The 16272-nt window shown below is 41.2% G+C and overlaps 1 protein-coding gene across 1 annotated transcript in view; it reads right to left on the bottom strand.

The window, feature by feature from the left end:
• Window positions 1-156: 156 nt before the first annotated feature.
• The window catches only part of FH (fumarate hydratase), a 21542-nt gene continuing 5426 nt past the window's right edge, over window positions 157-16272 (bottom strand). Inside the window, exons 3-10 of the mRNA XM_019540409.1 lie at window positions 14742-14852; window positions 11482-11658; window positions 9565-9747; window positions 8382-8547; window positions 4423-4626; window positions 3479-3606; window positions 1784-1937; window positions 157-361 (exon numbers count right to left, since the gene is read on the bottom strand). Of these exons, the coding sequence (XP_019395954.1) occupies window positions 219-361; window positions 1784-1937; window positions 3479-3606; window positions 4423-4626; window positions 8382-8547; window positions 9565-9747; window positions 11482-11658; window positions 14742-14852 (1266 nt within the window). The 3' untranslated portion in view covers window positions 157-218. The remainder of the gene's footprint in view (window positions 362-1783; window positions 1938-3478; window positions 3607-4422; window positions 4627-8381; window positions 8548-9564; window positions 9748-11481; window positions 11659-14741; window positions 14853-16272) is intronic.

Genomic DNA, 16272 nt, shown 5'->3' with positions numbered 1-16272 from the left:
AATCCTGGTGCTGAGCTGCCACTGAAGCAATCTTTTGGGGAAAGATTTTTCTTCTGTGTATGTATGTTGTATCAGAAAACCATTCTAGCCTTATATCTCACAAAGGAAAAATATATGGTTATCCATGAGGCAAGTGACAATGAGAGACAAAACAAACAGGCCCCATAATATTTTATATTATACAATTTAAATTCTTCTGTTAAGTACACTTGTTAAAGTCACTGAGGACCGAGCATCTCCGTAGGCTTCACCCACTGATCAAACTGTTCTGATGTAAGGAATCCAAGCTTAATAGCAGCTTCTTTTAGTGTTGTCCCTTCTTTGTGTGCAGTTTTGGCAATCTTTGCTGCCTTGTCATATCCTGTAGTGAAAACAAAAAAAAGAATACAAGATTAATTGTCCTTTTGGTAAAATGGAGATTCAAAGAATTTGCTAGAGGCAGCCACAGGAAAATTGGCCTCCACATAATCTGGCTACTAATAACTACAGCAACTCTGCATTAATTGAATTCATTTTAAATAATGAACAGGTATATTTCTGGAGCAACTTCCTGCCTAAGAGACAGCAATTAAAAGCGATATAGAAAAAATTATGTCTATAGAACATCTGATTAACATTTTGTCATACAATATCTAAAAAAGTTAGGCTCATCACCATTCAGTCCAGTGAAATATTTCCTCAAACAGTTCCTCTAGTGTTTTGTGGCTAACCTGCAATAGTTGGTTACTATTGGAAAGTTTAGGACAAGACAACTGAGTGTACAGTTATCTCAGCTCTCCAGGAACCTTGTCAGGAAAGTCTTAAAAACCAGATGTGGCTGTTTTGAACAGAAACTTTCTTTTCAGCCAACAATGAAAACTATCACATTCTAGTGTTATATAAAATAAGGTCCTGTTCCATGACTGGGGTCCTAGGCACTATGGTAACCAATCATATTTTTTCTTATGGTAAACTAGCTATGTAAAGTTGGACAGAAATCAGTAATTCTGTCACTTGGTTTCCAACACAGACAAGTGGTGCCACCTAGTGACACAATAGTCTAACTGGTATAAAAACACAGGCACTGAAAAGCAGAAACCCTGGACAGGAATTAAGGTTAAAGTTATAATTTAAAAAATGACCTGTTTAACCTCTTCTAATTATATTGGTTAAACAGTTAACTGATAGCACATATCTAATTTAGAGATCTCTGGCAGGAATGGCCCTGACCATTCATGTCTTCACCGTGTGCCTAGTGCTATGTGGGCCCCCTAGGCTGATGGCGGGGAGCCACAGGTGCAGCTGAGCCACTAGGGGCACTGCCCAGTTGTGGAGCCACAGCTTCCCCTCACCGCCATGGGCAGGGGCAGGGGCTGGGGCTGCAGATCTCCCATGCCGGGATCCTGCCAACACAGGGCAGAAGGGAAAGGGCAGGTCCCCTACCCATACAGATCTGGGGACACACCCCTCCCATCCCCATGCCCTCCTGGGGTGCGCGCACCAACAGGAGCCGTCCCACACCCCCCGGACAAGCTGTGACTCTGTCTGGCACCCTGCCCCGTCCAGACAGCACCTGCCCCAACCCCACTCAATCCCTCATCAGGGTCCTTGACCTGTCCATCACACCCCTTCCGTCCCCCCTCCCCATCCACAACAGACTTATCAGCTGCACACAGCTGTATCAGAAATTGGATCGATAACAACTGATACGTCTCCTTAAAAACTGGCCATCTGTATCTGCCCCCAAAATCTCTATTGGTGCACCCCTAATTTGTTCTAATAATAGGTAAAGTTTGAGACATACCAATGTGGGGATTAAGTGCTGTCACCAACATCAAAGACTCGCTCATTAGTTTGTTGATTCTCTCTGTATTGGCTTGGATCCCAACCACACAGTTGTCAGTGAATGAAATGCAAACATCTCCAAGGAGCCTTGCAGAATTCAATACATTTTTAATCTTAAAAGGCAGAAAGTTTAGACACAGCTATTAGCGTTTTAATGATCCAATACATCATTGGTATTATAATATCTTCCCATTTGACAGAACTTCATTAGAAACGGTGTATTGTACTGTAATTGTACTCTTAGTTCTGTAACATAAAAATCATTGATGTTTAAGAAGTTGTTTGGGGAAAACTTCTCAAACTAAAGAGTTGTTGAATTCTTACACATAACGAATATTATCCAAACTAGTGTGTGTAAGGAAAGCATCTTCGTAAGCTTCTCAGAGTAAACTGCTAGGTAATTATTTTTATTTTGGTTTAATTAAACTATACAACAGTAGATGATGACATTTGGAAGCTTTAAGTATCATCTTATCTGGGAGGCAAGATTCCAATTACATAATCTGGTAGATGGCACCAAAGTGAAAACTTTTAGTAAGCACTGCCAATGGAAACAGACTTCTAAATATTCTGATGATAATATCACTGTATCTTAGTAATATACTGTTAACTCACATTTTAGCAGCTGAGGGTGAGTCTGGATCTGGTCCCTGCGGAGTCCCGAGGTCCAGATACAGCCCCCAAGGAGCTCCCAATGCCAAACCAGTTTGAAACTCCTCATTTAGGATATTCAGAGACAACTGGGTTTCAACTGTCTTATGGACTTGTTTTAAATGACCCTCTTCTAAATAGTATGGTAGTCAATAAATGACCAAGTAAAAAACATTATGTTGCTAGCTACATCATTCCCCCTTTACCATTTCTGATCTGCATCTACTATTTCTACTATTTTATATCTAGAATCTTTCCTGCAGGCCTAAAACAACTATTTTATACTTTCTCTTCTGCTCTAACCATTACCTTGTTTCTTAATTTTCTCCTTTTGACTTTACACCCTCCCTTCTCCATGAATTTCCTGTGCTTATTATGGTTTTTATCTTTATTATTCCTATTTTTCCCCTCAATTCATTCTTCCTTACAGCTCCTTTCCTCTTCATAGCTTTCCTGAAGAGAAAGGCACGCAGTCCTTTTATTGAAAGCAGTATACATACAATTAGTTTATGTAAACATTGTTAATCTGAAGTTGCAGTTTGAACATCATCAAATTAAATGGCAGATTGCAATGGTACAACTAGAAAAGGTCTTCCTGCCTACAGGAGACCATACTTCAGGAAGGCCAAAGAGACTACCCAACAACAAACGGTGTCATCTAAGCTCTGGAATGAACAGTCCTAAGACAGACCCTTCAGGCCTTCACACAAGTTGCTCAACCTAGTGGCCTCAGTTTTGTCGTTTGCCTTTCTTCTGCCAGGGTACTATGATCAGAGTACATGCACCTCTGAGCTCAAAGTGCTAAAAAATGATCCATCATATATGGGACAACAAGTTGTCTTCCAAAACAAACTGATTTACTGTTAAGGATTCTCATTTCTCCTGATATTTATATTTCTTCATCATTCTAGTGACTGCATTGCCCAGGCAGTCTTAAATTCTTTACAAACAATGTATAAGAAAGTATATGGTTTCTGAAATGATTACAGGGTTTTGAGCTTACAATCATGGGCTTGAAAACATTCAATTCAAAGTGTCCATTGCTGCCTCCTATTGTAACAGCAACATGATTTCCCATCACTTGAGCTGCCACCATCGTAACAGCTTCACATTGGGTGGGATTCACTTTTCCTGTTTGTAAAAAGGGGATTCAAGAAAAAAAGTCAATAAACGCAGCTTTCATTAGCTCATTTATTCCTCCCTGTCATATCTGCAGGTTTTGTTTCTTGAATATTCAACTCTTAAAAGGGCTTTCAGCTAATGAACTATGCAGAGGCAGTGGTGCTCAACCTTTTAAAGCAGTGGGCCAGGTGCCTACAACTCAGTTGCACTGCGAGGCACCACACCCTCCAGCTAGGAGTCAATGTCAGAGGGAGAGAAGGGAGAGAGGAAGACGCTTCACTTTCCTATTGCCTGCCACAAGTGATGGAAAAGAGAAAGAGAGGACTGTAAAGGGGATCAGCAGCATTGCACAGGAAAGGGAAGGGGACATGCCAGGCCAAGCTGCTTGTTGCTGATCCCCCATGCCACAGACTGGATCCAGCCAGCAGACTGTAGATTGAACACCACTGGGCAAAAAGTAATGATTTATTAAACCCACTGCTCTTTTCTGATAATGCAATTAGGTTGCCTTATGCAGAAGGGAAATATCCAAAAGGTTGCTTGTATGTTCTTGACAGCTGTTTGCCTTCACACCCAAGTGCTGTTTTATCACCCAGAAGTAATGTACTGCTCTCAAACCTTTATATAGCACCTCTCCAAAGTATACTCAGTTATCAAAGCAAAAAACTACTTGAAAAAATATGTATGTACTAGAAAATGGGATTAACTGACCAAAACTGCATCATGCCACTGCTTCACACCACTTTTATTTAACTCAGTGGTTAGTTCTATATATGGTTGTTAATTATTTGATCTAAACAAATTTAAAGACATTAGATATACAACCTGGCATAATGCTGCTTCCAGGTTCATTTTCAGGGAGGATGAGCTCTCCTAGGCCAGAACGTGGCCCTGAACCCAGGAAACGAATATCATTAGCTATCTTCATCAGACTGCATGCCACAGTGTTCATGGCACCACTCAGTTCAACGAGAGCATCATGAGCTGCAAGGGCTTCAAATTTATTTGGAGCAGTGATGAAAGGCAAACCTGAAGAGGATTAAGAGGGTTAAGGCAAAACACTGGCAAAAGCAGCACCCACCTCTTCCCCCAGCCAAAGCTCTTGAAACATTGCAGAAGTCACTCATAATATGGTTTAATATAATTATAAAGTAAAAATGTAAAATTAAAATACTAATCGGAATGGATCCTTTCCTTCTCCGGACTTTCTGTAACAAAATATATTAGAGGAAAGCAAAGGAGATGTTTATCCAAGATACTAAGTATCAGGAAGTGGTAAACAGCAAGAAACTTAGAAGTGCATGAAAAATCCAATTTAAGAGCTGTTGAAGTACTGACAACCCTAGCCATTTATTAGCAAGGAAAAGATCTTAGAGCAGTTGTGCAGTGGTTCACTATGACAGCACTGGAGAGGTATTTTCAGTCAGAAAGCCTGAACATGCTAACTGGTTTGGGGTTTTGGGGATAAGGATCAAAGTCACCATGGTGTGTGTAGAGATGCTAATCTGTGGGTGGGAGTTTAGACGGGTGTTGCAGAAAATGGAAGGCCCCTCTCTAGATTAAGGTATATTTTCAGCAATTTTGCAAGTCTTTAATTTCAGCCACCATCCCCCATCCCCTCCCAACTTGTACCAGCTCTTGAATATGCTGGTTGACTTATCCCTCTTTTTTTTGAAATTACTCCAGTTTCCACTGCCCAACCATGAAGAACTCTTTCTTCATACCATGGAGAGTACAGAATCATAGAAAATTAGGGGTGGAAGGGACCTCAGGAGATCATCTAGTTCAGTGGTCACCAACCAGTGAATCTCAATCCACTGGTAGATCTCAGAGCCTCGTGGAGTCAATCTGAGGCTGGGGTGGGGGCTAAGTGCCTGCGTGCATGCACGGACATGGCTCAACCTAGCAGGTCAGTCCGTGGGGGAGAGGAGGGGACTAGATCAAGGTCCCCAAAGTGAGGGACAGTGCCATGGAGGCAGGAGCAGAGGTAAGTTGAGCGGGGTCCCAGCTGGGTGGGACTCACCTGCTGAGGAGCTGTGCCCCCAAATCATTTTTTCTCCCTCTGCCTCAATATGCACCCCCTCACCCCCGCACAGACTTACCTGTTGGACAGGGACGGGGGGAGAGGGAGGGAGTGGCGACAGTGCATGGTAGATCTTGGGTTGTTTTTAAATGCCATAGATGATCTCCTACTTAAAAAGGTTGGAGACCACTGATCTAGTTTAATCCCCTGCTCAAAGAGAGACCACACCCAATAAGATCATCCCAGCCAAAGCTATGTCTAGCCAAGTCTTAAAGATGTCCAAGAATGGAGATTCCACAACTTCTCTGAGTAAACTGTTCCAGTGCTTTCCTAGTCAGAAAGTTTTTTCCTAATACCTAATCTAAATTTCCCTTGCTGCAACTAGAGACCATTGTTCCTTGTTTTGTCATCTGCCACCACTGAGAACAGTCTAGCTCAAGGTGAGCAAAGTCTGGCCCGTGGGCTGGATCGGGCCTGTGGAAGACTCCATTTCCCAGCAGTCCCTGTCTGCATGGCTGCAGCTGGTTTCCATGGAGACCAACCCCAGTAGCCTTGGCAGGGCATGCAGCTGGGTGGGGAGCTGCTCCGGGGCTGGGATCTTGTGACAGTGACAGCAGGGTCCAAAGCCAGGGCAGAGCTGCAATCTGTTGTTTGCACGCTCCAGACCAGTCACCACTGCAAGATCCCAGTACTGGTTGCAGAGCAGCTCCCCACCCTGCCACACACCCTGCCAGTGCTGCTGGAGCTGGTCTTCATGGAAAGCCTGATCCCGCACTGTCACAGCACCACTGCTGCTGTGGTCTCCATGAAACCTGGCCACAGCGGCTCAGGCAGAGGCTGCTCGGAAATGAAAGTCCGGCCACAATCCACCATGTTGCCCACCCCTAGTCTAGCTCCATCCTCTTTGGAACCACCCTTCAGGTAGTTGAAGGCTGCTATTAAATCCCCCCTCAGTCTTCTCTTCTCCAGATTACATAAGCACAGATCCCTCAGCCTCTCCTCAGAAGTCATGTGCCCCAGCCACCCAACCATTTTTATTGCCCTCCACTGGACTCTCCAATTTGTCCATATGCCTTCTGTAGTGGGGAACCCAAAACTAGACAGAGTACTCCAGATGTGGTCTCACCATGCAGAAGAGAGAAAAATCACTTCCCTCAATTTGCTAGCAAATGTTCCTACTAATGCAGCCCATGATGTCATTAGCCTTCTTCACAACAAAGGCACTCATATTCAGCTTATTCAACTGTTGGCTCATATTCACCTTATTGTCCGCTGTAACCCCAGGTCCTTTTCTGCAAAGCTGCTGCCTAGCTAGTCAGTCCTCAGCCTGTATTGGTTGTTCCATCCTACGTGCAGGAGACTTTCTACCTGTCCTTACTGAACTTCATGAGATTTCTTTTGGTCCAATCCTCCAATTTGTCTAGGTCTCTCTAAATCCTAGCCCTACCCTCCAGCATATCAAGTACTCCCCCCAGCTTAGTATCATCTGCAAACTTGTGAGGGTCACATGCCATTTTCCAGGTTATTGATGAAGGTATTGAACAAAACTGGCCTCAGGAATGATCCCTGGGGCACTCCACTTGATACTGGCTGCCAACCAGACATCGACCAATTGCCTATTACCCTCTAATCCAGCCAGTCTTCTAGCCACCTTACAGTCCATTCATCCAACAAACCCGCACTTCCTTAGCTTGCCTGCGAGAAGCTTCCTTCTTCCCTGTATAAAGATGGGCATTATATTTGCCTTTTTGCAACTGAATGAGCAGCACTTTCATAACTCACCTCTCCTACATAAGTTTAGGCTGCTTATGTTCATATACAGAGCAAAATCCCCACTATCAACAGTATTCAACTCCACAAGAAGCAAGGAGGATAAGGGAATTCACTTCATTACAACACAGACACTATTTTAAAATGGAAATGTTGTCAGTATGTGTGTGTGTGTGTATGTGTATATATATATATATATATATATATATATATGGTTTCTGAATGGTCATCAGGGTACGCTTAAGCTCTTTACCACAAAGTGAGCAAAGAATTTAATTATAAACAAACTAACTGGGTAGAAATAAATTTTAAACCCGGCATTGCTAAAATAAAATGAACTGCTGAGGCATTAACTCCAGAAAACCTTTCAAAAATGATAATGTTTTGTGGGAATCCTGTTTATTAGTCAGTTAGTTGGTTCACTTAATTAGATTTAGACCTAGAAAGCTGTTCTCAAAAGGAAACAGTCTTTTTCCCTACACAGAATTTAGTATCACTGACATATTTCTTACCAAAGGGCCCTGGGTTACAACAGGAGTTGTGAAGCTAATAACTGAAGTACTCTGACAGCTAATTATGGAAGATCAAAACCAGATCTACCCATAGTAGATCTTGCTCAGAACAGTATAATAATTTATATCACTGCCAATACAATCAATTTGATCAATTTATTTAAAAAAATTAAAGTAGTTCAAACATACTCAATGGCAAAATGTAACAGTAAAATCTACAGAACTGTTACCTTCTGTAAGTTCTAATAGGAAGACTGAAGAATTAACACTAAAAAACAAATGGGACTGTCTTATGTTTCAAGGCATGCTCCATGACATGAGGTAAAAAATATTTATTAAGATTCCATAATATCCTTCAAGACCTAGGCAGTCCAAAGGGAACAGCACATCTTTATCCTGAACTAGAGCACATAAGCTATTCTGAGATGAGAGAAAAAACAAGTGCAATAAGGAATAAGATGAAAAAAGAAAAGAATTACCTGTCAATTCAGCCACCTTTGCAGCAACTTTCTCAGCAAAGCCAATTCTGGTATTTAATCCTGTGCCAACTGCAGTGCCACCAGCTGCCAGCTCATAGACTCTGGGCATGGCTGATTTAATCCTAGCCATACCATATTTAATTTGTTGCACATAACCACTGAATTCCTTTTTTTTTTTTTTAAAAGGACAAAAAATATGAATTAGTGATCAGAATTACTTTATCATTTAACATGATGTACTGCTTATATTAAAAAGCCCCCAAAGCATCCATCTCTATCCAAATAATATATTTTGATTATTGAGAATTTAAATAGATTAGCGAGCTGCTCCCATATTGGAGACAGCTCTGTAGTTACGCAACTATTTGGCTATTTTACATATCCAAAAGGTATTTGTGTTTGACCTTTCCCACTCCATTCATCATTTGAACTCTAATTTTTTGTAAACCTGGATCCTGTTATTATTTCATACGTTTCTGCAAAATCCACAGAAGAGTTTCTAGGATCTCATCTTAGGTATTGCCTCTTCATTAAAACCCCTCTTAAGCAGGACGTGTGTGTGTGTGTCTGTTTAGTGAGTAGCACCAAACTAGCCTTTTTATATTTCTGCAATTGAACTAAGTCCTTGTTTTTAACATGGTAATGCTCCCAAGAGATATTAGTTCAAAACAAGCTAATTTGTTTGAACACTTTGTATTCTTATTAAAAGTAAACACATACAATAAGTATTAGAAGAATTTCATTTAACTGTTCCCCTTGTTTGCATATTTCTAGATAATACTACATTTACATTAATCAGTTAACACCTTCACCACAGCTGATCTTCTGGCTGAAAAAATGCGGATAGACAACAATTTAACATGATAATCACAGGCTGTCCTGTGAGTATTTAGATTTGTTTGTAGAGCTACACCTTCTACTCAAACTTATTTTCCACAGAGCTCTTCTCTTCATCAGTGACTTTCAAAAAAGATTCCCAAAGTACTGCATATGAAATGCTGCAGAGTCATCTTTAGTAAACACAACCTGGCTATAACAGAACAGAAATTCAGCTGTTCATCAGAAATTTGTTCTCAGTTGCCATCCTTGCCCTATTTACCTTGATGAACATTAATTAGCTCCTTTAATTGACAAGAAATGCTCCAAACAAATAGGTAAAATTATATTGCTTCATGTTTTATACCTGCCCAAGAGTGAGTGGAACAGCATCTTGCGTATGGGTACGTCCTATTTTTATGATTTGGGAAAATGCTTTGGATTTTGCTTCAAGTGCATCTTGCAGCTTCTGTAATCCAGGTAACAATACTTCATTAACTTCCTGGGCAGCAGCAATGTGCATTGCTGTTGGGAAAGTATCATTTGAGCTCTGTGAAGAAAATTCAAGACAACAGTTACTATTTACAAGTTTTGCTCACTTCCATCACTATTGTATCCAAGTGCTTCTCACCAATTGATATAGTCCCAAAAATCTCAGATAGGTGAGAAAGTAGTATCATAATTTACACAGCAGAAACTAAGACTCAGAGCAATATTTTCCCCAAGGTCTGCAGAAAGAATTCAGATCTCCTGAACTCCCTCCAGTGCTGTCACTACAACAAGCCAACCTTCTTCAAATTTTACACATAGAAAATTAAGAGGTTAAAAATTCAGGTCATTTGCTCTCTCTCAAAAGTCTCTCTCCCCCGCTCCTTCCTAGACCCCTCCATGCACAGAAAAAGGAAAGGAATGATGGTTTTAGTTTAACTTTTGAGACAACAACAGGTAGAATAAGATGATTAAGAATTTGACCAGTTCTTGAACTATTCAAATTATACTTGAACAACTATTTTTTAACCCAGAGCAAGTCATGGAGCAAGCATCATAGTCTATTAGGTAAAGAACAGCAGAAGTGCTTAGACCTCTTGTTCAAAGTTTCAGCTTTCATTTTAAAAATCTTTAAATCTGATATTATTGTGAATGAAACCTTCCAAAAGGGAAGGAAAATGTAAGCAAAACAGAAACACCTACCATAATTTGCAAAGAACCTGAAACAGTATTTCTGAGATATGAAATAACCTGTTCACTTCACTGGATACTACCCTGGGTGCTAATTACAGAACTTTTACATTTAAATGTCAACATCTGTAACTATTTTACTGGTGAAAGCAGGAATGGGGAGAGTAACATGCTATGGAGATCTATAACATGTTCATCTTGTTGACCTTTAAAACCTGCATTTGATTCCATTATTGCTAGCTGAAGCAATAAAACACCTGTCAATCTACCAATGTATGGGAATCTGGAGGAGAAATATTACAAGTCAAAAAGTCCAAAAGATACCAAGGCTTTAATCATATTATTAATTAACTATGTGATTATCTTTAAATGTTAAAACCTATATGCACTACAAGCTAATAAAAAGTTCAAACTTTTTCTGAGAAGCAACAAATTCAATCTAATATACCAGAACAAAACATAAGCAATATCAAATTAGTGACCTATACATTTCAGAGTTTATTATATTTCCATCTGTAAAATAGCTAGCAGTTTGACTGCAGTTAGTAATCATTCGAACAAAGCTGCATATAATATCTCAAAAAGAGCTCATTTTTTTCTGTTATTCTAATAACAAAAACAACAACCTTGGATAGGGAGATCATTATTTAAAAGAAAGGCAACAGAGAAGTTGTAGCCAGCTTTAATTCAACCTCAGAATTAGAGATAAGAACAATTATGCTCCAGATTTTTCCAATCCTCGGTCCTCTCTTGTGGAACTGGCAAAGCAAGATACCAATTCATCTACTGTCTGTATCTGCAATTAGCCTTAACTAAGCTATCAGTGGCTAACAACCTGCTGCACTGCTGTTAGCCCTGAAATGTAGACAAAGCAAAATACTATTTGCTCCACTACAATGAAGAGCAATTAACATCTGAATCAATGTAGTGATCAACTCCATCATAAGAGTTTTGAAGGCTGAAATTGTAACACAAAACACCTATATCTAACAGCAATGACTTCGGAAGAACTATTAAGATTCAACTTGGAAGTTTTAGTGTAAAAAGTAAAACTAAAAGTATCTTTATAAAAATACCATACCTATTTGAAAATGTAAATACTGACCTGACTTTTATTAACATGATCGTTAGGGTGCACTGGGGTCTTGCTCCCCAGTTTCCCTCCCATTATCTCAATTGCTCTGTTGCTGATTACTTCATTTACATTCATGTTGGTCTGGGTTCCAGATCCAGTCTGCCATACCACCAAAGGAAAGTGATCATTTAATTTGCCCTCAGCTACCTATAGAAAAACAGAAGTTTTTGTTAATTCCTGTAACAGCAGCACTGACACATTGTAAGCTATTAGCTAAATAATACTCCATTACATTTGTTAAGTGCAAAGTACCCCACAGATACATCACTGATTTCAGTAGCTTTTTACCAGTGTAATTAAGAGCAGTATAAAATTAGTTATACTGACTGTTAGGGCAGCAAGACAGGATACTGTCTTCTACTAGGTTTTAAGATTTGTCATTTCAGAATCTGAAAGTGCTCTTCACTGAAATTCCTTATTTTACAGTTGTAGAAACAGAGCCAAGGAAAATGTCTATTAAGTAATGACTTATCACCCTGAGTATGCAGGATCACCTTTTCCCCCTCCCTTCTAAGAATGCCACAGGTTCCAATCCCCTTGGAGGCGACTAACAAAGTAAAGTACTGGAGTTTCCTTCTACAGGTGCCTACTCAGGTTAGTAGGCAGGCACAGTTCTTTGAGCAGATGTGATATCTTATTAGACCAACTGAGTAGTTGGGGAAAAAAGTCCTTGGCAAGCTTTCAGACACAGTCATCCTTCTTCAGGCATAGAGTCTCTCTGCTGGTCTGAGACTCCAAGGACTGAGAGAAGTTATTTAGCTATTTGGAAGCTAAAATTTTAGCTTCTCTCATTCCTTGGAGTCTCAAGCCAGCAGAGGCTACCTGTCTGAAGAAGGGTGACTACACCCAAAAGCTTGCCTTCCTCCACCCCCACCAAACTACTCAGTTGGTCTAATAAAAGATATCACATCTGCCCAAAGAACTTTACCTGCCTATCTTCTTAGACCAACACAGCTACAACTAAAAACCCTGCTCAGGTGTTTCTCACTGGAATAAAATCTGATCTGCTACTACCCAACTCAGAAGCTACTTGAGAAAATTCAGCATATGAGCAACTCATTTTATCACAGATCACCTTTCAGAATACTCAATGTCAGGTGATGTTTAGTATGGTCAAAACAAACCTTGTTTCTGAAATGCTTAAGTTGCTTTTGAAGATAGAACAAGTTTCATGAATTGCAGTGCCACCACATGGGCTTCTTATTTCAGAATGAGCACTTCCACAGGAAGTGCAATTTGGGTAAGAGGCATCTGGAAGTTCATTCCTAACTGCAAACTGTTCTTGAAACAACACCTGGCTAAGAAAGTCTGGAGGCTACCAGTCACACAGATTCAATGCAAGTGCCCCTTTGCTGTTTGTTTTTAACAAAACCTCAAGTTCAAACCACATCAAGTACCATTAACTATCACCTACTGGCTCAAACACCTTGTTTCTGTCAAACAGGTGCTTTCCCCAGTCTCCCTCAGTTCGCGAGCCGGTGGGTGCTGTCCAGGGTCTTTGCTCAGTGTCCCCCAGGGGAGCACTTGTTTTGAACCTATGACCCACACGAGCACACCCTCTTTTCTCTTCTGTTGTCCCTTGTAATTTACTGGCGTTTTTAAGGTGCTGGTCACCCTACCCAGTGGCGGCCCCGTGGCGGTTTTAGGCTTTTAGCTTTTTTACGCTTTTAAGCTTTTAGCCTTTTAAACAAGCCGCCATGAAGACATCAAACGCTGGATGCTGGCGAGTTACCCTTCCAGACTGTTTCCTGTTGATGTCTTCTGGTGCTGGCGACACACCGAGAGACAACGTCGACCAGCAGGACCCACCCCTCCGGGGGTGTTTTACCATCAGTTCTTCACCCATTGGGGGTGCGGGGTACACATTCACCGCCAGCCGCCATCCACAGGCGGCCCAAAGAGACTGGCGGTCTAAACCGTGTCAACAGGAGGACATCAAATAGTCCCCAGTCTTGTCCTGGAGCTATGAGGCTTATACCTAAATAGTAGCTTAGGAGGAGACCCAAATTCTCCAAATGAACATGTCAAGACCAAATGGAGACTTTAGGTAATGGTTTCCAATACCTCTACAATGACATGGATTAGTTTATTGCTACCCATGAAAACAATGCCCTTGACCAACCAGTCATCCAAGAAGGGTAACAAACTCCCAGCCTCTGAAGGTATGTGATCATGACAACCACCAGCTCAAAAGACAAGGCATAGAACCAGCAGGCTGTTCCAAGTGCCTAGCAGTTGGCCTGGTAAAGGGGAACCAAATCACTTCCCTCCTCTTATAGCAGCATTTCTCAAAATGGAGTATTCAAGAAGCTCCACAGGAAGAAGTGCAAAAATGGAAGGGAAAAGGGGATATGAAACAAGGAAGGAACAGAATTAGTGAAGAATAACTCTGTAATCTCTCCAACAACCCAAGAGAAATTTTGATGTAGATCTAGTGACAAAAGGGATTATTTTTATTAGCCATGACTTTGAATGGTAAAGGTATACAGCAAAACAATAAACTTAAAGGAAATATCACTGCTCTATAGTTTGGCCTCCTTTTGGCCCTGAGGATGACAATGAAGGTTACGGCTCAGGACCAGTAATCTTTCCTAAAATTTGGAGGCATAGGAAATTCTTTGAGATGAATCATAATCCAAGACAAGATACCACCCAGGGTGCAGACGGTAAAAATCACAAATGTCAAGAGTTACAAGGCTTGTCTGGCAAATGAGATTCTACCACCCAAAATCCCCCACCCAGTCAAGAAGTATAGCAAACAGACCAACATGGTTGATCCTGGCAGGGGGCTGGACTCGACGATCTCCCGAGGTCCCTTCCAGCCCTGATGTCTATGAAATCTATGAAAGTCTATGAAATCCTATCCCCTGTCTTTAATTTCTACGTTGCCTGTCTGATGAGGATTTTATGTTGCCTATTTTACAGATGGCAAAGACAGCATTAATTCGAAACAACTTTATTGTAGTAGTAGTGAGGAGAAAAAGTTACCTTTAAAAAGAGATATCAAAATGCGTTAAAGTATCCACTTGCTTCTATAAAACATAAGAAGCAAAACTAAGTAGACCATTTTAGGTCATTAAACAAAATGTACCAGTCAGTTACTAATGCTTTACTGTAACAATTCAGGAAACTGAATACACCTTTCTCAAACAATCTGTTCCTACAGAAAGATATTTAGCACACATACAATAGGGACCACAGTTCTAATGCTTTAAACAGCATCCTCCTACCTCATCTGCTGCTTTCATAATGGCATTAGCAATCTTTTGATCAAGACCATAATCCTGATTAACTTCAGCAGCTGCTCGCTTCAGGATCCCAAAAGCTCTTATAACTTGAACCTGAAATATGAAGATGCATTGAAAAAGAGGTAAACTTTTTATTTATAGGAAAAGTCTAGGCTCATCTAACTCCTTCTATGCCTAAATCCAAAAAGGATGGAGTTAAGTTGTCCAAAGACATTATCCATACAATCTGTGATAATTAAATGTCTCTAAGATCTAATCAAGTAGGGCAGTAGGAAATTGCAAAGATGTACATACTAATTCTCTGTACACTAAGACACAATACAGATCACAACAAATTTCAAATAATACTTGTACCAAAAGACCAGGAAAAAAAATAAATCGGTTGCTTTTTTGGACAAAGGTCTTATTACATTTCACTTATACTGGATGTAAGAGGCAATGCCTGGCAAAGTGGAGGTACTCAAATTCTACATTGCTTCAATCTGTCCAGCACAGAAAATAAGCCAACCTTTCAGATTTATACCAAATAATCCTCAGAATGCAAGGGGGATAACTTCAATACAGAAAACTGCCAAGTAAGAGTGCTTTTTACACCTTAGAATCTGCAAAATACAGCACTCGGCTGAAAAGCTAAAGCTAAAATATTCTGCTCAAACAAGTTATTTAAAAAAGGATTTAGAATAACACAGTAACTATTGAAAAGCTACAGTTAACTTAATTTTTTTTGAGGAGATTTTTGCCATGTTATTTGATGGAGGAAACTCCTTACCAGGACAATTCAAGTTTTCCAATCATGCCTGAAAGGTTAAGAACATGGAAGCCTGTCCATGAGAGTGAAATTGGCCAATTCTCAGGTCCAAATGAGCTTACACTTCAAAAAAGTAGACTGAGGTACACTGATACATTGGTACCATATCATATCAGCACTGATAAAAGGAAAATCAATATTATCGGCTATTAGCATTTTTTGGCTCATGTAGCTGATAATGTTACTGATAAATGCCACATGCATATATGCACAGCTGCAGTGCAGCACACAGGCAGACAGGAGTGCAGCCCGGCAGCATGGAGATCAGCATCCAGCTGGTAAGCCTGTTGTGGGGGGAAAGAGGCATGGGAAGGGGGGGAGGGGCAGACCAAGGCCCCCCACGGTGAAAGGAGGAGTGGGGCTGGAGGTGGGCCAGGAGCAGGGGCTGCACAGCTGGGGCAGCACATGGCAGGGCACAGGACAGAGCCGTGAGCGGCTTGTCCAGGGTTCCGCCTTCCACCACTGCATGCACCCCAGGAGGGCTTGTGCATGGGGTGAGGGTGGCCCTGCCACTGTGAGCTGAGGCCAGCGGCAGCACCAGGCTCCTCCAGGTAGGAGGGTGCTGAGCCAGGGCCATGCTCAGGGCAGGCAGTGGTAGCACTGGGAAGGGAACTATGAGGGGCCCTACAGCCACCCCAAAATTTGTCACAGCCTCCTGCCTCCCAGCACCGCTGCCACCCACCCCGAGTGCAACCAAAAGCCCGG

Source organism: Crocodylus porosus, unplaced genomic scaffold (genome assembly GCF_001723895.1).
Source record: "Crocodylus porosus isolate Cpor-Errol unplaced genomic scaffold, CroPor_comp1, whole genome shotgun sequence".
Classification (NCBI taxonomy): domain Eukaryota; kingdom Metazoa; phylum Chordata; order Crocodylia; family Crocodylidae; genus Crocodylus; species Crocodylus porosus.
Note: the sequence above shows the minus strand (reverse complement) of the source record. Positions and strands in the feature narration are given on the sequence as shown.